Source organism: Eubalaena glacialis, chromosome 8 (genome assembly GCF_028564815.1).
Source record: "Eubalaena glacialis isolate mEubGla1 chromosome 8, mEubGla1.1.hap2.+ XY, whole genome shotgun sequence".
In the NCBI taxonomy this organism is placed as follows: domain Eukaryota; kingdom Metazoa; phylum Chordata; class Mammalia; order Artiodactyla; family Balaenidae; genus Eubalaena; species Eubalaena glacialis.
In genome coordinates this window covers 116,834,713-116,858,772 of record NC_083723.1, presented here as the reverse complement: position 1 = coordinate 116,858,772, position 24,060 = coordinate 116,834,713, and the positions used below count along the sequence as shown (strand labels likewise).

Here is a 24,060-nt window from a genome sequence, read left to right as displayed (position 1 = left end):
CCTCCTACCTGAGGGGACTGCACTTTCTTGAATACCTCTTGTTTCTACCCTGGCTGGAGTCACATGGGACTTCAGAGATGGACGGAAGAGTTATCTAGACACTCATAAGGCAGACTCAAGCCAGATCAGGCCATTTTTATTGGTTGAATCAGTTCAGGCCCGCCAGGGTCCCCCTTGGGCTAGGGAGATTTTGGTCATGAGTGTTTGGGGCACATGCACACGGGTAGATACTGGGATGCGTAGAGAGATGAGAGCACCTCTTCTGAAGCACTGGGTAGGAATGGAAAAAGCAGAATTCACATCAGGGCAATAACAGGCTGGAAGCTCCTGGCTCCACGTCTAAGCTGGCTTCAGGAATCCTTTCTCTTGACCTGAAGAAGAGAAAGTTTGGGGGTCACCAGGAGCCAGGATTGCTGGGGACTGAAAGGAAGTAGGGTGTCCCACTGACAAGACAAATAGCAGGGTTCCCCCAACATCCATCCATTAGGTTTTCAGGTGACCCCAGTTTCTCCTTCACAGCATGGCGCTTGCATTGTGATCCCAGAGGTATAAGGTGTCTTCTGAAGCATGTGGGTGACTTCCCCTCTTCCTCTCTGCCCACTCTGGTCCTGGCAGGATCTCTGTGTTCCTGGGTATGAGTTGCTGTGTTTCAACTGTCACCTCAAACCTGCTGGCCCCATCCTGCCCTCCTCCTTACCATGGCCATCAGCACCAGGGCGCTGACCAGCACAGCATAGAGGGTGGCCTTCCCCAGCAGGATCTCATAGAGGATGGTGGCAGACAGGACCCCTTGCTGATACGACACTGTTGGCAGGAAGGGAGAGCAGGTAGGTACCTGTGAGCAGGGATCTCTGGTCTCCTTGCCCACGCACCACCCCCCCCTTCCATGCCCTACCAGGGTCCCTGGGTTTTGCATTCTCTGGTTCCAGAGCAAAGACCATGAGAGATGGAGACAAAGGAACAGGGGGCCACTTACCTGAGGTGAAGCCACAGTCTGAAAGAAAAAAGGGGGAGGGAAATGGATGAGAGAGTCCATCTTCAAAAGCAGATTCAAAACTAAGCCAGCCTTCCTCAGTCCAATAGCTGGCAAGGTGCTAACTCTTGCCAACAACCATGTGAGCTTGGAAGTGGATCCTTTCCCAGTTGAGCCTTCAGATAAGACTCCAGCTTTGGCTGACACCTGATTGCAGCCTCTTGAGGAAGACGAGGCAGCTAAGTTATGCCCAAATTCCTGACCCATCAAAACTATACAATAACAAATGTGTGGTATTTTGAGCTGCTTTCAAAAAAACCAAGAAAAACAAAAAACTAAGCCAGACTTGTAGTCAGCACAGACTCCCGGGCTCAGGGCAGCCTCTGGTCAGAGTCCTAGCACCACCTTCCTTCTGTTTTGGCGATGTGGCCGCAGCATCCTTGAAGGTCACGGAACATGGCAGCACTGAAGGGGATGAGGACCCACTGCTCAGACCCTGAGCTGTGCAGGCGGGTAGGGAGGGGGACCTTTCAGCACAGCTGAGTTGGGCTGACGATCTGGGATCTGGGGGAGGAATTAGCCCGAGGTGCCCTGTCCTCCCTCACGGTGGGCTTCCCACACCCTCCCCTTTATTCTGCATCTAGTCTCTCTGCTCTCCTCCCTGGATCTCCCCCTTTGTCTGCTCTGCCTCCCTCCTTGCTGAACCCTGCCGGAGCGGCTCACCTGCTCGGCCCCAGACCTCGGCACTGATGTTCTGGGTGACGGGTTTGGGCCCGTCCTGCTTCCACTCGTCCTCGTCCGGGACCCCGTGGAACCAGGCTTGGCAGCGGAAGAGGTTGCGAGGGTTGTACCAGAAGGGGGCGGAGACCCTCAGCCGGCTGCTCAGACAGTAGCTGGAGTCATTGCGGCTGGGGTCCTCCTTGTGGGGCTGAGGGTCCGTGCTGACCCCTGTCTTGACCTGCTTCCCGTTCACCCACCAGCTCAGCTCCACGTGGTCGGGGTAGAAGCCCGTGGCCAGGCACACGAGCGTGGCCTTCTGGGTCCGGGAGATCTCTGCTTCTGACGGTTCGAACACAGCCACCTTGGGTGGGGTCACCTTGCTCAGGTCGTCTGGAAGGGAGAGGGGTTGGGAGCAGGGGTGGCCGGAGAGCCGGCTGGGCGTGGCAGGGCTGCGCCTGTGCCTGTGAATCGGGGGCACAGGGAAGGGGGCCACGGGGTCATCGTAAAAGGAAATTACGTAGTAGTAGGTCCTGGTTGTTTGTTTGGGGGTCATCAACCACTCCTCTGTGATTGTTCTCCCTCGGCCTGCCTGGCCTTTGTATTGACCCTACGACAGGCCTGTCTCCTGTGTCCCCGGCCCCTAAGGTGGCTTTACAAATGGTACTGCCCAACCTTCTGAGTAATGTCTCTTCTTTCCCCTTATTTGATTTCTTATCCGTCAAGAAAAGCTTACCTGTGTTTTTCTCCCCATACTATGCAGTAGTTATTTAAATAGAGCACTGGATTGGAAGCAGAATAACGGAATTCAAAGCTTGGAACTGACTTTGCCACCAACATGGCTTTAGACAGTCTCTCAATGTCTCTGCATCATTTTTCCTGCTTGTGAAGGGAGAATCCCAACACCGACTGTCCGGAGTGGGGGTGGAGATGAAATGATATGAGGATTCAGACAGCCCCTGCCCTCAGCTGGGTTACTTGTATGTGAGTCTGAGGGGCCGAGGAGTAAAGGGGGTTTGGGGCTAAGGGGGTCATTTTTGGGTTGGGGGTTTTTCTTCAGATGACAATATACAGATGGCATATTTGGGGGCACTCGTGTGAGGACAGGCTTTTGTATTAGGGTGTGCTCATGAGAATGGGAGGTTTTCTTTCTTTCTGCTGCTTCAGCAGGTCATCCTAGCCATTCCTCTGCCTCCACGTACCCCTGAGTTTCCTCAGCTCAGACAGAGAGCCATCTCCCTGTGTTTCAAATTCAGGCATCTTCAACCTTCTTTGCCCCTTTGAATCCACGTATTCTACTTTTCCCTACCAGCAAGCTTCCTAAATAGGCATCTGAGACCATCAGAGCAACTTCTGCTCCCAGCTGTCTTGCTACAACGAAGCCTCTGGTCTGTGGCGTCCCCCAGGGCTCCAGGTGAAGGCATTCCAGTTAATGCCCCTGCGGCCTTTTCATCTGGCTGCCTCATTGCTTCTGGGCCCTCCTACATTCATGTTATTCTGCTCTTTGCTTTTTATCGATTGTTTTGTTTGTTTCTGAGCAATTCTGTTAAAAGGAAGGCAACTCATTCTAAAGAGATCTAGTTTAGGCTGGAAGATGGAGAAAATGTTCTTCTAACTGACTCTTCACATTCCCCTGGATGTGACCTGACTTCAGGGCTGGCTTCCTGGGTGTGTGACCTGTGCACACAGATTCACTTTTCCGAGGTACTGGATCATTAAAGGGCTAGGGCTTGGGACCCAGATTTACCTGGATCTGAGGTCTCCTGCTTTTCTCCACCCTGGCTGATCACAGGAACCCAGCTTTCCTCTGGGAACACACACTTCAGCTGAGTCTCATTGGCTCCATCTCAATGAGCCTAACTACAAACAGCGCTTGCTGTTGTCAAATCATCCAGGTAAATATACCAGTATTGAGGGGTTCTTCCCCTCTGGAGCCTCAATGCTCCCAACAGCAGGTGACCTTTAAGGTCCTTTTCCAGCACTAAGAGCCTAAGATCCTTCTGGGAATGTTCCTCACCTCACAAGCAAAATATCTGCATTTTAATGCATGTCCTGCACCATCTGGCTGTTTAACCTAGAAGACATGGTGTGAGGAGGGAGATTTGGGGCTAGGGGATGAGGGGGGTACATTTGGTGAGTAAATCCACCCAGCGGCCCAGGTTCCCATCCAGCCCCCATGTGCTGTACACACAGCCTGGCCCTCAGGGGTCTGGGGCTTAGGAAGAGAGGAAGAGTTTTAAACCTAATTTTAAATCCAAACTTCTAAACAGTAAATCAACAAACCCCGCTGATTTCGATTCTCTCCCTCACTGCCTCGCGTTTCTCTCTTTCACCTCTCTGTTCCACACTCTTGTCATCCTTTTCCTCCTCTGTTCTGTGGAAGCCTCCATCTGCACCTCCCAGAGCCGGCTCTGCAGGGGGCCACACCTCGTGCTCATCCCTGCCTGTTCCTGCCCCTCCGGCTCATTTTCCCCTTTGCATCAGCTACACACCCTCCTGCCCTTCCCTCAGCCCAGACTGTCCTCCTCGGTCTTTTTCTCCAATCAAGCAGCTCTCAGAGTCCTAATAAACCCTCTCTCTCTTCAATGCTCACCTTGTCCCTAAATATCTCAGAAACGAAGAGACCAAAGCCCCCCCTTGCTCTCTGCTTCTGTTCCAGGACCAGGAGTACCCCATCCCAGGCCCCTCATCCCTTGCAGAGCTGACCCCACAGATGGCCACCTGGCAACCCAGCCCAGCTCCAGCCCTCCCCACCCATCTCCGGGGACACGATGGGCTGCGAATGGAAGGCAGGGAGGCAGCCAGATCTCACCTGTGACCGTGAGCCTGGTGCCTGGGCCGAAATACCGCTCATTGGAGCACGGAGTCCCGGTCCCGCACGCAAACCCCTCAGCGCCCAGCCACTCGCCCTCCGGGTCCCAGCGCCCGGCTCCGACCTTCCATCCCGCCCCGCCGCCGCTGCCGGGCCCGCGGACACTCACCCACCACGGTCAGCCGGCTGCCGGCCCCGAAGGGCAGGGCGGCGCCTGTAAAGCACAGCCCCGGGGCTCCCCCCCCAAACCGAGGCGCGCCGCCCGCGCTCACCTAGCACCAGGAGCCGCGTGCCCGGCCCGAAGTACTGGGTCTCTGAGTCACGGCCCCCCAGCGCCGCGCAAAAACCCGCCGCGCATCCCGCCGCGTCCCCGGCGGCAGCGTCCCCGCTCACCTAGCACCGACAGCCGGGTGCCCGCGCCGAAGTACTGAGTGTTTTGGCTCACAGCCCTGAGGCCCAGGACAAAAACGGGCGCTGCCCTCTCCTGACGTCCCGGACTCTGCCCAGGTCCCCACCGACCCTGAGCACAGCCCCAAATGGAGATGGGCAGCTGCCCACTTCTCACCAGCCCGTCCTAGGGAGCGTTCAGGGACCCTAGCTGCCCTCCTTACCCAGCACAGTCAGATTGGAGCCATCCCCAGAATACAGCTGTCTGGTATTCACACAGCCCTGGGACCCCGGAGCAAACTTTGCCTTCTCAGAGAGCAGCCTAGGAGGGTCCAGCGCCCACGCCCCCAAAGCCAGGGTTCAAGGGGTCATCCAGGCTGGGCAGCCCATCCTCCCTCCCCCCTGGAGCAACCTCCTTACCTAGCACAGTGAGCCGGGTCCCTGGCCCGAAGTACTGCTCACTGTAGTAGCACAGTGGGAAGGGGCTACCAAGAATTCCTCCCTCTTGCCCTCCTCCCCTGGCACAGACTGGGACCACCCTCCTTCTCCCTGGCTTCTCTCTTCCCACCTCTCTCCAGAACTAGCTGGACACAGAAATCTGGGCCCTGCCTGAGGTCATCCCCAATTTGCAGAGAATCAGCTTGGCTTGGGGACTTACAGTAGTTGTGAAATTGGAAGGGGTATTTGTGATGGAGATTTTGCTGGACTGGGAAGTGTTCCAGGCTAGACCCTGCCTCTTACTACTTCTGTGACCTGCAACCTCCCTGGCCTTCGTTTCTGCAACTGAAAAATGGGGTAATATCTTCCCCACAGCATTGTTGTGAGTGCTTAACAAATGACACACCTGCAAGTGCTTTGTCAAAGGGCAAGTTTTGTGAAAAGTTTTATGATTATCCCACTTTAACGTTGTGATTCTTCATGTTCCTGGGAAGCTTAGTGTGGAGCAGGGAGAGGCAGAGGGGGTTTGTTTGGGCGTCACCATCCCAATTGTCTGCTGTTAGTCTCCCTCATCTTTGCCCCTTCTTTCTCCCCCCAATGGGCACTCACTACTGACTGCCTCCCGCAAGTCCCTAAGGTGTCATTATATCCTGATTTTCTTGGCTGTGTTTGAAAAGCCCTGTACTTGGGAGGATTATCCCTCGAATGAGTATATCTGTCTATTTTCTTCCTAGTTCAAATCCCTCTTTGGTGCATGACTGTCTAACTTTTCAGACTTAGAAGCAATTACAGTAGAGTTGAAATAAGCCTGGATTTTGAGGCAGAGGATTCCTACTAGCAGCATGATCCTGAGAACTAAACTGACTTTTTCCAATGATCATTTTCCTGTTTTTGCAGGGTGTATGTGCTTATCTGTTTGAGTGACAGCACATATTAATTAGAATTAGCCATTCTTCCCCAGAAGAGATACTTTTCCTGTTGCATCTGACATATTCTTTTCTCTATACTCTCTCTACCCAACTCACGTTTCGTTTTGATTTTACATGTAACCTGCTTTGTGGAGCCCCCGTGCCTCTGGCTATTATCCTATCTGATGTTCCACACTGACTGCTACATCAGGGTGCTCGGGGTGTGTGGTAGCTTGCCGAGGATGGCTGGAATCCCATGAAAGGAACTGTTCATGGGTTGAACCCTTTCTTATTTCCAGTGCCCAGCAAACCTCTCTACCCGCTTTTGAATCCTAGCTCTAGCCACGCTTTCTATTCATAAAAGCAGCAAAAGCTTGGAAACGAACAAATCCCAAAGTCCGAGGGCCAGTTCATCAGAGGGTTCATATTATAAAGTCCCAGGCCCTTTGACATGCCTGACAGAAGGGAGAGAATTTCTGGAATTGTTGGAAGGCAGGCCCTCATGTGAAGACATGGAGGGATGGGAAAAAAACACGTCTACCTTTCAAGCACCCTCCTTGTTGCCAGAATGTACTGTGCCCTCTGTTTGGCTCTGTTCTGGGAATGAGTTTGTGGAGCAGAAGTATGGCAAACCCAGATGTCTCCACTTTATCCAAGTTTAGGAAATGTTTCTAATGGGAAAATTGAGCCACAGGTTTGGAAAAAGGCAAACTCTGTGACAGAGTAAGGATAAACAACAAGAATGAAAAGGATGGCTACAAGAGGGTAAATCCTTTACAAAGGATTTTCACATGATTTAGTCCCTTACAGTTTCAGGACCCCAAGAGACTACCATTGTCATCTCTGTTTTATACATCTCAGAGGGCCTGAGACAGTTTAGGTCACTTTGCAAATTGCATGAGCCCCTCCTTCCCCAGAACCCAGGCATTTTGAATCCCAGTGATTTGTACTTTCCGATTTCCATGACACTCCCTGGAACGTGCTCCCATCTGCAGGACAAAGCCTGCTCCAGCCAACCAATCTGGTAGAACCTCTGTGGCCCACTGCTCTGGCCGTGTCTATAACTCCAGCCCAGGCCCATCTCACCCTTGCCCTGCTTCTCCCACCTGCCTGCTTTCTCCAGAGGGTGGTAATGGTGTGTTAGTGTTTCACGACGGGCCTCTGACTCGCTGATCTCAGCACAGATGCTGAGGTTTGAGAGCACTGGGCCTCAACCTACTTCTCTTCTTTCTGCCTTGGCTGTTACTAAGACGGTGTAAGTTTCCAGTTGTAACAGCTTATTCAGACCTACCTCCTCTGACCCCCACGAAGCGCAATGTTCCCCAGGGCCACCCCTGCAAGCTCACATGACGCCGTGACACGGACCTCGGCCCTTAGGGCTCAGGAGCCCCCCTCAAGCCACCTCAGTCTCACCAAGCTGCTCCCCTATGGCCTCCTGAGTCCTTAAACCACCTCAGGAAGACACACATGGATCTTGGAGACAGAGAAGGAGGACAAGGAAGGCGAGGACAGCGCTCTGAGCTGGAGGGAAGTGTTGGGGGTGGATTTTAACATAGAAGACGGAGCTATTCACCAAAACGGGGTCAACAGTGCAGGATCAGAGTTAGAAGGAGGGGGGGAAATGGAGAAGATCAGATAAGAAAGGGAAAGTAAAGCAGCACACCCGCTGAAACAGGAGAGAGGAGAGGAATCTTGGAGAACAAGAAGAAGAAGAACGAGAAAACACAAAGCCGGGAGACGAAGCACAGAAGCACAGCTCCTCTGAGCCCTCGGCCGAAGAGCCACATCAAACACAGCGGAGCAAGCTGGAGATGCTCTGGAAGGAAAGGGCAGTTCTGACCCCCTCCTTACACCCCCCTCCCTGCCTGATACCTGTCACGGTGAGCCTGGTGCCGATCCCAAAGTGGAGGGGCGAATTATAGGAACACAGCTGCAGGAGGCTGTAGCAAAAACCCCCAGAGGTCTCCAGCCAGAGCGCTAGTCTTAGCTCCTTGAGAGCAGAGATGGCCACCTTTCCCTGCCTGGATTCGCGGCTCTGGACCAAAGGGATCCCACTGGGAGAAACGCCTAAGCACACTCTGGGGAAAGAGGGGAAAGAGGAGGAGGCTTAGGAGGGGCCGATCCACGCACAGGAGAAGGAGGGATGGACCACCGACAGAAGAGTAAGGAAGCAGTTTATGGGCTGAAGACTTAGAGGACAAACAGAGGAATCCACCAAGCCTCATCTAAAGCGGCGGCAGACCCAGCTCCCTGGAAGCCCCACAGGGACCAGAGTTTACTCAATCCCCTCCCACCGGGGCTGGACGGAGAGATAGACACTCCGGGTCCAAGGGACAACGGCCTCGTCTCCCGGCTCCTGTGCCTTACCCAGGACAGAGAGTCGAGTCCCACCTCCGAAGTGCTGCGCCCGGTCGCTCCACAGTATAACACGGGCGTGGCAAACCCCAGAGCGGCCGGTATGGGGCCCTTCTTTCCAGAAACGAGCTTCCCCCCAGAACTTCTGGGGGTCCTAGCACCTTCTCCGCTCACCCACACTCTCCGCCTTTTCTCTGCTGCGTTCTCAGTCCCTGCCTTCTCTAAGGGGAACTTCTAGAACTCCAGCCTTACAATACATCATCCCCAGGGAAGACCTTTACTCACCCAGCCCAGAAAGCTTCGTCCCGCTGCCGAAATACAGGCTTTCATTAGTCACACAACACTAAAGCCTGGCAGGGAAACTGTGCCTGCGCCTCCCATTCCTTCCCCACCCCCCCCGCCGGTCCCCCTGCAGCTCTCCCGTCCCCTTCCTTGGCGGAATTTTAACTCCCGGAGGTGAAGTGGGTGACAACTGTCCAACCCAAAAAGCTGCGGTCAGAGGACCAGTTTGGCCCCCTGTGAGACTTCTCACCCCCCTCTCCTGTGTCCATCTCCTTTCTGCGCGAGGGAGAGAAACGGCAGGACTGACAGATCCAAGGCCAGACGCTCTCCCATCTACCGAGGCCATGAGGGGCACCCTCCAAGGAGATGGAAGATGGACAAGGAGACCCCTTTCTAGCTGAGACTACTTGCCTCTCGGTAGGGAAACCCAGGCTTGGCACAGCGAGCCTATGACATTATTGGAGATGGAGGCCATCCATCTCATCAAGATAAGAATTCATCAAGACGAGAATTCAGATTTTTCTGATAAAAACATGCTTTAACCTAGGCACCCATATCGGAGGCTCCATCTGGACCCTGCCCTTCCCGGTAGGTTCCCAGCCCTCCAGCCCTGACTGGCTTACCTATGACAGTGAGCCGGCTTCCCTCCCCAAAATAGTAGGTGTCTCCAAAGCACAGCCTCCCAGATTCACTTCAAAACCTCTCCTTGTCTGCTGGGATTCTGGGAGAGGTTAGGGTGTTCATGGCTCCCTTCCCTCCCAGAGCCACCAGCCCCCTTCAAACACTCTGCATACCGTTCCAGAACTTTCCAGGGCCCCAGGACCCAGAAGCTGGGTCATCCCTTCCCTCCCACATTCCCCGAGAGAGTCCTCCCTCATGGTACCCACCTGGAGACCATGGCCTTACCTACAACAGTCAGCTTGGTCCCTGGGCCAAAGGTATAGTCATAGCACATCAGAATACAGCCGCCTTACAATGCACGCTTGGGACCCGCCTTCCCCTGTGAGGGGCCAGGAGAGGCCTGGACTATGTCTTACCTACAACTGTGAGCCTGGTGCCTTCTCCGAAGAAGACTTCAGTGTTTGCACAGTGACGCAGAGCACGGAGGGAAACAAATGCGAGGTGTGCAGAGAGGAGGGGGTTTTGCTTGGCGCCTGGTGGACTCTGGGACTAGGAATCCCCTCCTGTGCTTTACAGATATTGCACAGAAGAACGTTTTCGACTTTTGACTCTTGGGGCCACGGAACACGGGCAGAATCCATCCAGAGGGCCCTGTGCCCTGTTTTTTGATTCTTCCTGAGGGTCCATCAGAAGGATGTGGGCCTGGCGAGGAGGGCAGGGTCCCAGAGACCCGTGACTGTCCCTGGAGGGCTGGGATAGTGCTGGCTTCTTCCTTCATAGAACGGTCACCTCCCATGTACCTTCCCATTGACCTTGTCCTTGGGTGGGGGGAGGGGGAGGGGGTGGGATAAAGGGGTCTCTCTGAGACCTTCACCCATGAGGCCACAGAGGCATCTTCTTATGTCTGGCCTTTCTGCCTGGAAGCTTCAGCTCTGATCCAGGCCTGTCCTTCTCCATGGCCTGCGCTTGACAGGTAGACGGGGGGAAGGTGGAGACATTCTGACCCAAACCACCCTTGGACCTGTGACCCGGGAGAAGAATGGAAGGACGGTGGGAATTGGGACAGGCAGAAAGGTTTTTGTAAAGGATTCCCGTAGGGTTGAATCACCGTGGCCCCCCTGTCCTCACAACGTTACAGCTTTATACAAAAACGTCTCCTCCCATGCGTCCGCCCCTCCAAGCTGGAGTCTGGGAGAAACCACCAGAGCAGCTGCCCCTGTGAGGGCACTGGAGGGCGAGGCGGTGACATCACCACCCCAGGTGCAAGTGGCGGGGAGGACGGACCAGGCCAGGAGGCTCCCTCCTCATGCTCATGCCCTTTCTTCAGGACCTTCTTAGCTCCTCAGAGCCGTGTGTCTGTGCCTCAGGGGCTGCTTTCCCTGGTATCCGCCCCTCTGCAAGCTGGCGTCATAGTAGCAGCCCCTTTCTATCTCGGGACTGCCCCGATGCTGGCCACCCAGAGGTCACACCTTTCAGCACTCCGTACCCAGACTCTGCCCCGTTGGTCCAATTCTGAACCTCCAGGGTGGTCTGAAGGAGAATTGGCCACTAGCTACACAGAGGTAGGGCTTTCCCAGGGGTAGATAAAGTGATAGCTGAGAGCTGTATTTCTAACCAGTGTGAGGTGAGGGGGGACCACGTGTGTCATCAGCTGCTGCACTTCTCACTGTGGACTTTAGACATTGGGGGAACCAGATGTGGAGAACTGAATGAATACAGCCTCAGGAACGTTCAAATACAATCACACGGCCAAGCGATCACGGTCAAGGTCTTCTCCCTCTTTTCCCTGAAGGGCAGAAACATTTTAAGTTTTTGGTAGATATTTTCTTCTCCCTGAGCAAGATGACCTTGAAATTGAACCTCCAGCTGAGTGGTCTGCATCTCATTTCACTAGATGGCGCTTCCTTTCGTTGCCTTTTTTTTTTCGTTGCCTTTTAAACTATGACAACAACTAGAAGAAAAAAAGACACTCGACCACATAACGATAACACACTTACAGGGGGAAATAGATGCAGAATCAAAAGATAAATGACAGTATGGGAAAAGCATTAGTGATTCTCATCATGAGGGCTGATCTCCCCATGATGATGAACTCCTAGAAATCAATTAGAAAATAATCCAATCGCTTCTCGGCCTTTTGGCTAAGATCAAGTGTAGTATCTGTTCTTATCAGAAAATAATCCAGAGCCCAATAAAAATGGCAAAGAACAGAGGTTCAGAAAAAAAGATCCAAATGGTGCTTAACCATAGGAAAAAGAAATCTTGCAATGATAAATACAAAGTAAAACTGCATTGAAATGTCACTTTTCACCAATATGATTGACAAATTGAATTATGGAAGACCATTCTATTGTCTAGTTTCTGGTGAAATATGCACTTTTACACATTGATCGCTGGTGGGTGCAAAATAATACAACTCTTAATGGGAGCAATTTGGAAATATCTATAAAAATTACAAATGTGCTTAGCTTTTCACCTAGAAATCCCACATTTGAGAGTTTATCCTGTAATTACTCTTGCATACAAAAAAAAAAAGTGTGTAAAGTATTTGCATTATTTGGAATAGCAAAAAGATTGGGAAAAACTCAAGTGCCCGTTAGTAAGGGGTTGGGTAAATAAATTGTGATACATTCACACAGAATATTATTCAATGCTAAAAAAGAATGAAAATGTTTCATACTGCTATGGAAAGCTTTCTAAGATATAATGTTAACTGGATAAAAACAAGCTGTAGAATAAGGTTCCTGTATGCTACCTTTGTCTAACAAAATAAGAATAATACTTATTGGGCTTCCCTGGTGGCGCAGTGGTTGAGAGTCTGCCTGCCAATGCAGGGGACACGGGTTCGAGCCCTGGTCTGGGAGGATCCCACATGCCGCGGAGCGGCTGGGCCCGTGAGCCACAGCTACTGAGCCTGCGCGTCTGGAGCCTGTGCTCCGCAACAAGAGAGGCAGCGACGGTGAGAGGCCCGCGCACCGCGATGAAGGGTGGCCCCCGCTCGCTGCAACTAGAGAAAGCCCTCGCACAGAAACGAAGACCCAACACAGCCAAAAATAAATAAATAAATAGTGTAAAATTTATTAAAAAAAAAAGAATACTTATTATTAAAATAAGAATTATACTTCTGTTTGTTTGATGCTGCATGAAGAAACATTGGAACAATACAAAAGCGATGGATAAAATGATTACCTGTTAAGAATGAGTGGATAGCTGATTCATTTTGTTACACAGCAGAAACTAACACACCATTGTAAGCAATTATATTCCAATGAAGACGTTAAAAAAAAAAAAAGAGTGAGTGGAGGAGACAGAGTATAAGGAAAATTTACATTTCTGTGTCAACTTTATTGTGTTGATTTTTGAGCCAAAGATAGCTATTTTATTTTAAATAGATAACATAGCTATTATCTATTTTATTTTAAAGTAAAACAATAAAATTTTAAAAGAAAAACAGCAGCAAAATACTGCTTTAAGTGATATTTTAAAATCTGCCACTGGAAAAAAAAGATACTTGTTTTATTTACAAACTCGTTTTTTCCAAAGAAGACCAGTTTATACAAGAAGCTGTTGTACTGTCTTGAATTTGCTCAGTGAGTCTCCAATCACCTAGGAGGCTCGTGAAAAATACATATTTCTGAGTAGTCCCCGGGATACTTTGAGCTCAAAATCTCTAGGTTTATTAATTTGCATTTAAATAAACAATTAAGCACAAAATGACCCTGGGTATTTCCACTTCTGCACCAGTCCTGGGACCCACGGCTCGTCCTTGAGGAGAAGGGCAGCTGTCAGCTGGAAGCACAGCAGAGTGCTGTCTGGTGGTGCGAGAGCTGGCCGCAACTGGCACGGCTCAGAATTTAGGGAAAAAGGAAAAAGAGGAGACAGTCTGTTTATTTAACTCAGGAATAGTGACAGATCTCACAGTAGCCCAATAAAAAAAAAAAGGTCATCAATTGCTTTTATCAATCGGAAGGTGGCAAGGCCTCTTCCTTGTTCCCTTTCCACATTGAGAAACTTTCATCAATGTACTGATTTACTTTGATCTAGTTCCATATAGTATTTTCCTTATTAACCCTTTTTGCCTGTCACTAATTTACTCCCTAAGAGTTTCCTTTTGACCATCTAGCTGGGGACTCTCATCCTGACTTGGACTTACAAAGAATACCACCCTGTCTTGGTTTCACAACTACTTTTTATCCTGATGGGGTTTGTCCCAGATCTTTGCCACTGTGTCACTCACTGCTAGTAGCCCAAGTGCCCGCGAAGCTTTTTTTTGGGGGGGGGGCGGGGTGAAAAGAGTTTAGACCAGTCAGGCAGGTGCCGAGTGAGGTCATTCATCATCTTGGGCAGCAGGGGGAAGCCTTTCCTTATTTTTTGTTAGACCTAAGCGGCTGCACTCTCAGCGTGGCCACCTGAGGGGGCGAGAAGAATGTGTATAGTGATCAGGGGACCCGAGGGGAAGCTGGTTAGTTACCTGTGTGCCTTTCTCAAGGTGTGTCTTGGGATGTAGGGAGGAGATACGCGAATAAAACCTATGCGTAATTTCTGAAAACTTTCAAGTCCGTTAATTGACCCATTTGAACCCAAACTTTGTCTCCTAATTTCCCCAGATGAAACTGAAATCTGAAGAGGCTAAAGGGTGCGGGATGAGGAGACAGGGCTGGAACCAGCACCCAGGCTTCCTCACTTAAGTTCCGGGGGCCCTGCTGGGCACTGTACCTGAGCCGCTGGGGCCCCGCTCCTCAGGCAAGCTCATCTCCTGTAGCCAGACTGCGGAGCTCCCACCCACGCCCTCTACTTACATCTGTGGACCTTGGGCAAGTTACTGAACCTTTTTAAACTCCAGTCTCCTTATCTGTAAAGTGGGAATGATGATGATGATAAATAAAATAACATCTCCCTTATGGAGCGCTTGTGAGACAGAAATAATACACGTAAAATTTTATCACGGTGCCTGCATATAGTTAGTAAAGACGTTCGTGACTGTTGTTTTCACAGAGAGTACTGGTCTAGGGCTCTCTCTACCACACTGGTTCCCAAGCTCTGGCATTCCTCAGGATGCCTTGGAAGTCTTGTTAAAAGCAAGCTGCTGGGCTCCATCTTAGAATTTCTGACTCAGTAGGTCAGGGGTGGGGACCTAACAATTTGCATTTCTCCTAAATTCCCATGTGATTCTGGTGCTGTTGGTCCAGGGACCACACTCTGAGAATCATTCTTCTGGAAGGCTCTTCCTTTCTTCAGTACGTTTGCCTCCACTCCTAGCTCATCGTTCATTCATTCATTCAATCACGGGGTGCCTACCATAATCCAGATGTCGTTTAACCAGTAGATATACCAGGATGAGTAAGGCAAGATTTCTTCCGTAAGAAGCTCATGGTTGAAGGCCAAGGTAGATACATCCATATACACTCAGCAGCAAGAGCAGAACTGTGATAGAAGAAAGCATGGAAGAGAAGGAGGACTCCTTACTCAGACCAGAGGGTCCACGGGGCCAGGGCAGGGATGTGGAGAAGAGGATGGGGAGCAGGAAGAGTCAAAGGCTTTTCTGAAGAGGGTGAAGGGGTGGGTGGGAAGCGCGTCAAACCAGATGGACCAGTCGTGTCCAGAGCTAGAGGTCAGAGGTTCATGCTTGTTGGAGGAAACCCCCAGGACTTCTGAGCATTGGAGCACAGCAGGGGAGGAGAGGGGTGAGGAGACCGAGGCTGGAAACATAGGCAGGGGCAGAGCAGGAAGAACCCTACATCTCCACGATGAGGAGCTTGGCTTCTACTTTGAAAATGTGAGAGATCAGGAAAGTATTAACCAGGAATCAAATAACGGGCCGGACCTCTCTGAGCACAGGGTTAGAAGACGGGCAGGAGACCAGCACCCCTCAGAAAGTGCTGTGAGGCAGGGGATGAGCTGGAGAGATGTTGAACAGCAGAGTTGATGGACCACAGCTGCAGCTGGAGAGCCCACGAGATGGGGTAGGGAAAGCAGGGGCTGGGCTTTGGGACCAGGCAAATAGGGACTCAAAACTCCAGATCTGCCATATGCTGGATGAGGGATGTGGGTAAACTAATAACCTTCTCTGAACCTCTGTTTCCTTGTCTGTACTGCTGGAATAATAACCACCCCAGAGGGGAGAGGGAACTAAATCTGAAAGTGCCTATAAAGTACTCAGTATGGCGTATTCATGTCAGTACCATCACATGGGAAGAACAGAAGGCAGATTTCTCAGGAGCGTGAGGGATGGAGACCCAGGGAGCTCTTGTCTTCCTCAGACACATGAGATGGTCGTTGGGAAATAGGGGCCAATGGGGTCTCCTGCTGCCAGGAGAGAACACAAGCTGGGGCTCGGAGGGGACTCAGAAGAGGCCAAGGTGATTGGTACAGGTGCTTCCCTAGGTGCGGGTACCAGTGAGAGGAAGTATGGGATCTTACAGACCATGCCTACGTGTGCACACATCAGCACTGCGCTCAAGACCCAGAGAAGTACCAAGGCCAACGCAGCCTTTCTGAAATGAATTTTCCTCTAGAAAACCTCCCCCTGATTATTATTTTCTGGATTCCTTCTCTTCACGTGCTGCTATACCAGTGTGCCATGGAAGACATTTTGGGAAGTGGGGCACTCTGCTCATCTGTAAGGGGTAGAGCCCTGTCTGACCTCAGATGGGAGGAGATGTTTCCCAGAGTGAAGGGGCCGGAGGGAGCAGGTACAGACCTGGGCAGTTAGAGCAGAGTCACTTTATTAGCATAATGATGGCAGAGGGGCGGGGGCTTTAGCTGTTGGCAGCAATTGTCTGCTGAATCCAGTTCACATAATTGCAGACCTTGGTGTAGACCCCAGGCTTGCCCTTCTGGGCACAGCCAGAGCCCCAGGAAACAATGCCCTGGAGCTCTCCGTTGCAGGCCACAGGGCCGCCAGAGTCACCCTGGGGAGGAAGCAGTGGGACAAGGTTTATAAAGAGAGAAGAAAGGGGACCCAGAGCCACGCACAGTCTGAACCTTACAAGACCCCGTTCCTGTCGGTTCTGTGGCTCCACATCTCTCCACAGTCTGAAGAGATGCCACACACACTAGCCTCCCTGGTCTCTCCACGGGACCACCGTCCAGGGACCTCCTCTACCAGCCCCACAGCCCTGGGCATTCAAATCCCATTCCCAGGAGGCCTGTGTGTCTGGGCAGGGGTCTCAGATTGAAAGGGTCAAGTCACCTGGCAGGAATCATTGCCTCCCTCGAGGAAGCCGGCGCAGACCATGTTGTCAGTGATCTGTCCAGGGTACGAGGCTTCACACTCGGCCTGACTCAGCAGTGGGGTGTCCAGGCACTGTAGCAGCTCGGGGTAGTTGACTTTGAGGAGCAGGAAGAGATCAAGGAAAGGAAAATGTGGGTCAGGCCAGGACGGGATGGCAATCCAGTGCTGAACCCTGAGGGTGGCCAGGAGAGGCCTCCAAGGAATGATGGGTTTCAACTCCCAGAAAGCTCACTGCAGACCCCTCCCTAGAGGTGCTAATAGCAAGGGCTACATCTGTCCTGGCTTTTGATTCTCGGGCTCAACTCCTTGACACTTTGCGTCTCTCTGGTACCCAGCAGAGAGCCCTTCGTGTAGTAGGCACTTGATGTGAATTTGCAGACTGGAAGCAAAGGGGTCCCAGCTCAGGGGATGCTCAGTTCTGGGCAATGTGGGTAGGTTGGATGGTGAAGTCGTGAGGGTCCCACTCACCTCCAGAGCTCAGGGTGTTGCCCCAGCCGGAGATGAGGCACTGGGTGCCGGCGGGTGCGCAGGCGCTGGGCAGAGCTAAGGTGGACACCCGGGCATCAATGACTGCAGGCGAGGAGAGTCTGATCAACAAGATGTCATTGTTCAGAGTCCGGCTGTTGTAGTTGGGGTGGCGGATGATCTTGGCCGCGTCGATGAACTGCTCACGGCCCTCCAGGACGTCGATGTTGTGTTCTCCCAGCCTCACCTGGATGCGGCTATTGCGGGAGAAGCACAGTAAAGGCCTTTTGTCCACACCCCTGCGTCCCCCAGGGTTTTCCCTGCTCGCAGGTGGTGGTGTGGGAATGTCACAGGGCAGTAGAGGGGCAGTGGGTCAGGGATGCCGTGAAGGGGTCCCGCTGGGGATGCTCCTCCATTTGCTTTTCCAGCCGCCCTTCCCATGCCTCTCATGCATTCAGTGCTGTGGGTGCAACCGAGCCACTTCGAGTTCCTCGGGCATCCTTCATCCTCTGCAACCTTGCGAACTACACGCGGTGACTTCTACTCCCTCCGTTCTCGCTCTGCTAAGTGCCGTCGTCCCGTATGATCTAATCCAACGCTTCTCAAAGTGCAGTATCGGCCTCACCTGGGAACTCATTCTCAGTTCCCACCCCAGACCTGCTGCATCAGAAACGCTGGGGGTGGGACCCAGCCATCTGTGTTTTAACAGGCCCTCTGGGTGATTCTTACGCGCACTCAGGTTTGCAAACCCTTGGTCTTGGCAGTGATTCTCAGCTCTGCCCAGAGAGGAGAACTGCCAGAGGCAGTTAAAAACTCCCCAATACTCAGACTCTCTTCCTAAAAATTCTGAGTCAAATAGGAACTAGGCATTTGTTTTTATTGTTTTTGTTTTTTTTTTTAACATATCTCAGGTGGTTTTAACGTGTAGCCAACTGGCAAAGGTTACTTGTGTGAGGTCCTCGCCTGCTTTTCTTGCTGGCCATTCCTACCGCAAAATGGTCCGTCCCTGCTTTTATGACCCGCAGCCCTTGCTGTTTGATCTATTGATTTGGGGTGTCAGCGGCTTCCTATCAGGTGCCCCTCTTTACCCGCAGCTCCTGTGAGTCCGCTGCCATTGTCAACTTCTTCTCTTCCCCATCATCGTTCCCGACTTCAGCAACCCCCCACACAGACCCCAGCTCTTCCAGAGGGCCCTGGGCGGTGGGCTTTGCAGTCAGGGGCCCAGCACTTACGACTTGTAGCAGTGAGCCGCGGACACCACCCATTGGTCACTGATGAGGGAGCCCCCGCAGAAGTGGTAGCCAGAGTTCAGGGACACCTGGTAGGGGACGGAATTCTCCGCACAGGTATAGCCCCCTATGATCTTGTCATCATCGTCCATGGGAAAAGCAACTTGAGACAGGAAGGGAGAAGCCAATTCAACAGGAGGGTTGGGGGTGGAGCCCAGAGCCCTGGGGCTGGACCTTGCTGATTGGGATTTCTGAAGGAGCACAGTGATGAGAGAGAGGCCGCTAGGGAGCATCCCCGGCTTGTCTCACAGGAGGCAGTTCTCCCGAGTTGCTTTGTGTGCCTGCAGGGCACAGAGCTAGGGACCCTGCAGGGGCTCGGGCCCAGACCTCCACTGGGGCCAGAGCAAGTACAAGAAACCCCCCTCACAGTGCATTCCATGCGATAGGGTCTGAATGGGGTCCTCTCACCCACTGAATGCTTCTTTCACTCTCTTACTCATCACCAGTCTACTCCCCACTGCAGTTTCAGCCCCAGCTTGTCACGATGGGATGGCCTAAGTAGGAAGGTCTGACTGCGAAGCCAGCTATACCCAGCTCCTCCCCTAGCTCACATCTGCGCAGTGAGGCCGGGGACCCACTGCAGAGGACAAAGTTACGGTTATTGGCCAATAGAACAGTGATTTGCAGCTGTGGCTTTACATCCGGGCATCTACAAACTACCTGGGAAGCTTAAAAAGTTAATGCATGGGCCACACCCCAGGCCAATTAATAGGACTGGAATGAGTCATCTTTCCACCTCCCCAGGTGCATCCGAGGTTAGGAACAGCTACCGTGGAGCTATCCTAGAGCCTCAAGTCCTGGCTCATTTCACAAACCGTCCCCACCTGGTCTCCCTTTCTCGCCTCTCCCAGCAAAGCCCCAAAATTGATGGATGAGGGAGATGGGAGTGGAGTCTGGCAGAAGGTGAGAGGATGAGGCTTAAAGAGAGCCCCAGAGTGGGAAGGAGGGGTGCTGGACAGTGAAGGTAGGATCTCAGCACACAGGGAGAACAGGAAAGGTAGCAGGAATGGTGGAGCATGTATCTCTGCCAGGACAGGGGCAAATGGGGCCCAAAGCAACGCATGGGACTCACCAGCAGCTCCCACAAAGGCAAGAATCAGCAGTGGATTCATGGTGGAGAAGTGTAGCTGAGTGGCTGATGGAGAGCCTTTATACTTCCCGAGGAGAGGGAGGGGGTGTGTAGGTGAGGGTGGAGGGTCACCACCCCCCAACCCCGTACAAACACACCTGCAGCTTTCCTTTTCCTGGAGTCTTGCATCAGTTCTACTGTTTGGCCACTCTGTGGATTCATGGCTTATGGGTGATAAGGAAACAGCTTCTGAGGACAGGGAGGAAGACAAGCTGATTCCGAGGAGGGCTCTGGGATGAGGGAAACAGGGAAAGCTGAGACCCCACATATCACAGCTGGGCCTTCTTAAGCTGAGGAGATGAGGCTTAGGAGGAGGGAGAGTGACCTGGGCCCCTGAGAATCCTCTGACCTCGTGGAGCTTTACTCGACTTACTTGAAGGAAGGGCTGATATTTGTAGCAAACTTGGCTGCTCAGTATCCTGGTCCCACGAGAGGAAAGAAGTCTTGACTAAGTCATACTTGTAAACATGAAGACCCTTCTCAAGTCTAAACCACTGGGTAGGAAGGTCAGATCCAAAGCCTTGGGGAACCAGGATCCCAACATCAAGAGGTGATGAGATGGGAGAGGCAGAGTTTCTTGTGAGTCTGGGCTTTCAAGCTGGCTTCCTTCCTACCAAGCCTTGTGGAAAGGGGGACATTTGGAAGGAGGAGGGTCCAAGGGGTAAGTAGGTATTTACCTGATACATTGGGGGGCACGGAAGACCACTACCACATTGCTCCTCTTCCTCACTATCAAGACACTGGTCTTTCTCATCGCCCATGCTGCCATGGGTTCTCTTTAAGCAGCCTCCTGGTCACCATGGGAATCTGCCCTGACGGTGATGATTGCCACCACCTCCTAGGAGCTTGCTAGCCTGAGCTAGAATTATATGCTCCAGATCAGATATTAGAAAAAGTTTGAACAATGGTAAATTTGGGTCCTGATCAGGGAAACAGCAGTAGGTGGAGAAATTGGCACATGATAAAGGTTGAGTATTGGGCGATTGAAAACAACATTGAAGGTGGGGGAATTCCGGAATTTTCTATTTTTGATGCAGTGGGACTATTTTGCTGGGCTCAGTGCAGAGTGAATCTTGCCAGAAATGATCTCAATTTGCAACCTGCCATAGCCATCAAGACACAGCTCTGTAATTTACTGAGGCACAACCTGGCCAGAGGGGTAGAGATGTAACTGGTGTCTGTGCTTGAGTCTAATGACGTGAACCAGGTCGAGGAGCCTTCCCATGAAGAGGCTTCTCCTTCTCAGCTCTTCTGAGCTCACGGTTCCTGACAGGCAAGAGTGGGCAGAGTTCACATACGAATTCTCAGAAAGGTAAATATGAGTGAATGTTCTGGAAATGGTGAACAAAGTCAGAAAAGCTCAGAAGTCTGGTGGTGAGCCAGGAAGTAGGCTGGAGGGATAGAGTAAATGGAAACGGAATTAATTGGGGAAGATGCAGGTGGGGCTTGTGGGTGGAGAGGGACCCACAGGGTGTCTTCTGATTCAGTGCCTGGCACGGCTGGAAGCCAGCTTCTCCAGGACAGGACACCCAGTGCTCAGAGCTCTCCCCATCCTCAATGCACACCCTCTAATACCTGATGGGCTCATATCTAGGCAGAAATACTGCTATATTTGTACAGTGCCTGACAGCTTTTAAATGAAAGAGCTTTCACACATACAAGTAGCAGTGGTATGCTGATTTTCATTTGTGTTGAGTTTCAAGTTTCAGTTTTCATAAATGTTTTAATCACGAGGTGTGCAAAACAAGATTATTTCCATTTACAGAGGATGAGACTGAGAATCAGAAAGGTTCTGTCTTGTCCGAGAATACAGATCTAAAACTGGCAGAGCTGGCCTCAAGGCTACTGGAAGACGGGGAAAGTACTGTGAAGCATGGGAATCACTGCAGATGGCAGCTAAGGGGTCAAGTCAAGGGACAAACTACCTCTGGATCCCTCCTGATGCTTGCCTCCCTGGCAGAAAGAGAAGCTTGAATTAATCTTCCACCTGGCACCTGGCCTCACAGCCCTATCTTGCCATGGCCTTGGGCCCCTCTGGGCTACGTCGAAGGCACAGGTAGCTCGCTCAGGTTGTGGAGCCTCCATAATAGAGGCTTTTTCATAAATATCATGAAATATACTATTTTGTTTTGTCCCCATGTTGTGGGGTCTTCATAGGAAGCCTTGCCTTAGAGGATAAGGAGAGACTCTTGCTGTAGATACCAGTATGCCCTGGACAGGTACGGGGAGGTGATCTTTGGTAGAAGATAGGAAATTATCCTGGGAAAAGGGAGAAAGTTTTTGAATTGGTGCTTTGTGGCTCTGACTCTGTCTGAAAGGGAACCCCCAACTGCTTGTGCTTTTCCGTGTCTAAAGCCTTAAGACTAGCCTTCTCCTGATGTTTTGCGCTCCCCCTTAGAATCAACTATCACACCCACAATACAGTATGAGGTGAGTTTTGGTCAAAGTATCAGGAGTCACCTTACAGGCAGAGAAGATAGATATAGGTGGAAACCATTACCTCCTACTCTAGGCTCAGATGTGTAGGTTGGATTCCGGTCCACATTTGCTCAAATTCAATTTGAATAAGTCTCTGCAGCACTTGGCACTCTCCATTCTGAATTTTGGATTCCTTTGTCTATTTCTCTAAGACGTTCTCCTAGGACTTCCTTGGTGGTGCAGTGTTTAAGAATCCGCCTGCCAATGCAGGGGACACGGGTCCGAGCCCTGGTCCGGGAAGATCCTACATGCCTCAGGGCAACTAAGCTCGTGCGCCACAACTACTGAGCCTGCGCTCTAGAGCCCGTAAGCCACAACTACTGAGGCCCACGTGCCTAGAGCCCATGCTCCACAACAAGATAAGCCACCGCAATGAGAAGCCCGCCCACCGCAACGAAGAGTAGCCCCCCCCCCCGCCGCAACTAGAGAAAGCCTGCGCACAGGAACGAATACCCAACGCAGCCAAAAATAAATTAATTAATTAATTTAAAAAAAAAGACATTCTCTTGGTTGATTTTTAGCTCTTGGCACATCAAGCCACTGGCTTTTCATTATGGTAATGGTGGATCATTTCTGTGTGCTTTACTACACCAAATGTGTGTGAGTCTTTCATGGACCTTTTTCACTTTATTATCACAACCACCTATGGGGTTGCCATTTTATAGGTGACAAGATGAGCTTTATAGAGGTGAAGTAACTTTCTCAAGGTCACACAGCCAGTAAGCTGTAGAGATGGGATTTAAGCATGGCAGCCCAACTCCAGAGCCTGTAAATTCTACCACAGAACGTTTGGCTTCCCTTCCCCTTATTTGACCCTCACACAGCCTCATGAGTTGGGCAACAGATACCATTTTCTCCTTTTTACCAATGAAAAACCTAAAGCTAAGAGGTTAAGTGACTTCTCCAGGGTCACCCAGCTAAGGAATCCATAAATGACACCAGAACCTTTCCCTATGGAAGCTAAGGTCATTCCCGTCATGTTGTTACATAGTGGAGTCTTTCAGATCTCCTATTGGTCTGAAAAGTAGATTTTTGTCAGATTCCAAATCGTTAGTTTCTTTTTAAAAAATACTTCCCTCTCCCAGCCCCCCAGCTCAGGTATTTCTCCTCAGCTCTTAGTCAACTCCTCCTTGGCCCCCAGGGTCCTTTACCACCTCCAACCAGATTGTCAAATTCTCTGCTGTCTTTCCTCCAACCTCCCAACTCCTTCCCGCCTCCATTATTTTTTCTAAACTACATATTTTGGCCATTGTGCAATTTCTCTTTATCCACTAAGAACTATTTTCTTGAATGTCGCAGCCTGGGAATCACTGAATCTGGATAGTGAAGGGGTGGTCTGTGTGATCCAAAAACACTGAAGGGTGAGACAGAGGCTAGAGACACAGACTGGTCATTGGCTGGTTGGCCAAATGGAGTAGTCTGTTCCTCCTCCCCACCCCCCTCCTGCTCCCCACCTTGAAGCAAGGAAGATGGGTACGTCTACTTGCATATTTTATCTAGTCTTCAGGCTGATATAGAGGGGCGAATGGGGGAGTCTCTAGCAATTGAAGCTTTTTATCTAAAGATAGATTGGTTCCTATACTATAATGGTCTTTTTGTTCACATTTCAGTCATTCCTTGTCTCATCCCTGGGCTTATTAATGCTGCTTAAGTGACTCCAGAGTCTACTGAAGAGTACTCAGAGGAAAGCCAGTAAGGAGTCTGGGAGGAATACCCACGTGGCTGTGATTGTAGCAGCCATGACTTGTACCATGATACTCAGAGTTGAATAAATGACAGGTGTATTTACTTTTCTAAATCATATTCGATCCAGATTGAGCCCCACAAGTCAAGTTCAGTGGTAAGCCCAGTCAACTGAGCTCCCTCCACTCATTTAGCTTTTAAAAACTCTAGACTCTGTTGTCCATTTGGAAGGCAGCCAACTGGTCAGCCCACTTCCTATAGGCTGACCTGTCCAGGAGGATCTTCAAAA

At 51.3% G+C, this 24,060-nt stretch overlaps 1 protein-coding gene, 1 pseudogene and 1 gene segment (V, D, J or C); 1 reads left to right on the top strand and 2 right to left on the bottom strand.

The window, feature by feature from the left end:
• Nucleotides 1-147: 147 nt before the first annotated feature.
• The window catches only part of LOC133096931 (T cell receptor beta constant 1-like), a 46,369-nt gene continuing 22,456 nt past the window's right edge, over nucleotides 148-24,060 (bottom strand). Inside the window, 5 exon segments of the C gene segment in view lie at nucleotides 148-371; nucleotides 698-804; nucleotides 977-994; nucleotides 1,697-2,083; nucleotides 4,672-4,716. Of these exon segments, the coding sequence occupies nucleotides 351-371; nucleotides 698-804; nucleotides 977-994; nucleotides 1,697-2,083; nucleotides 4,672-4,716 (578 nt within the window).
• LOC133097061 (U2 spliceosomal RNA) lies at nucleotides 11,615-11,742 on the top strand (annotated as a pseudogene).
• Nucleotides 16,252-19,593, bottom strand: LOC133096932 (anionic trypsin). Its single transcript, XM_061198830.1, has 5 exons — nucleotides 19,554-19,593; nucleotides 18,425-18,584; nucleotides 17,196-17,449; nucleotides 16,686-16,822; nucleotides 16,252-16,404 (listed from the first exon to the last, which is right to left on the bottom strand). Exons 1-5 carry the CDS (start codon nucleotides 19,591-19,593, stop codon nucleotides 16,252-16,254), a joined length of 744 nt encoding a protein of 247 aa, XP_061054813.1.

Excerpts from the sequence above, each read along its gene's own strand:
- LOC133096932 (XM_061198830.1), bottom strand. The coding sequence starts at position 19,593 with ATGAATCCACTGCTGATTCTTGCCTTTGTGGGAGCTGCTG. Across the intron at positions 18,585-19,553 it reads TGCCTTTGTGGGAGCTGCTG|TTGCTTTTCCCATGGACGAT; the intron begins GTGAGTCCCATG and ends TCCTGTCTCAAG. Across the intron at positions 17,450-18,424 it reads GCGGCTCACTGCTACAAGTC|CCGCATCCAGGTGAGGCTGG; the intron begins GTAAGTGCTGGG and ends CTCCCGCAATAG.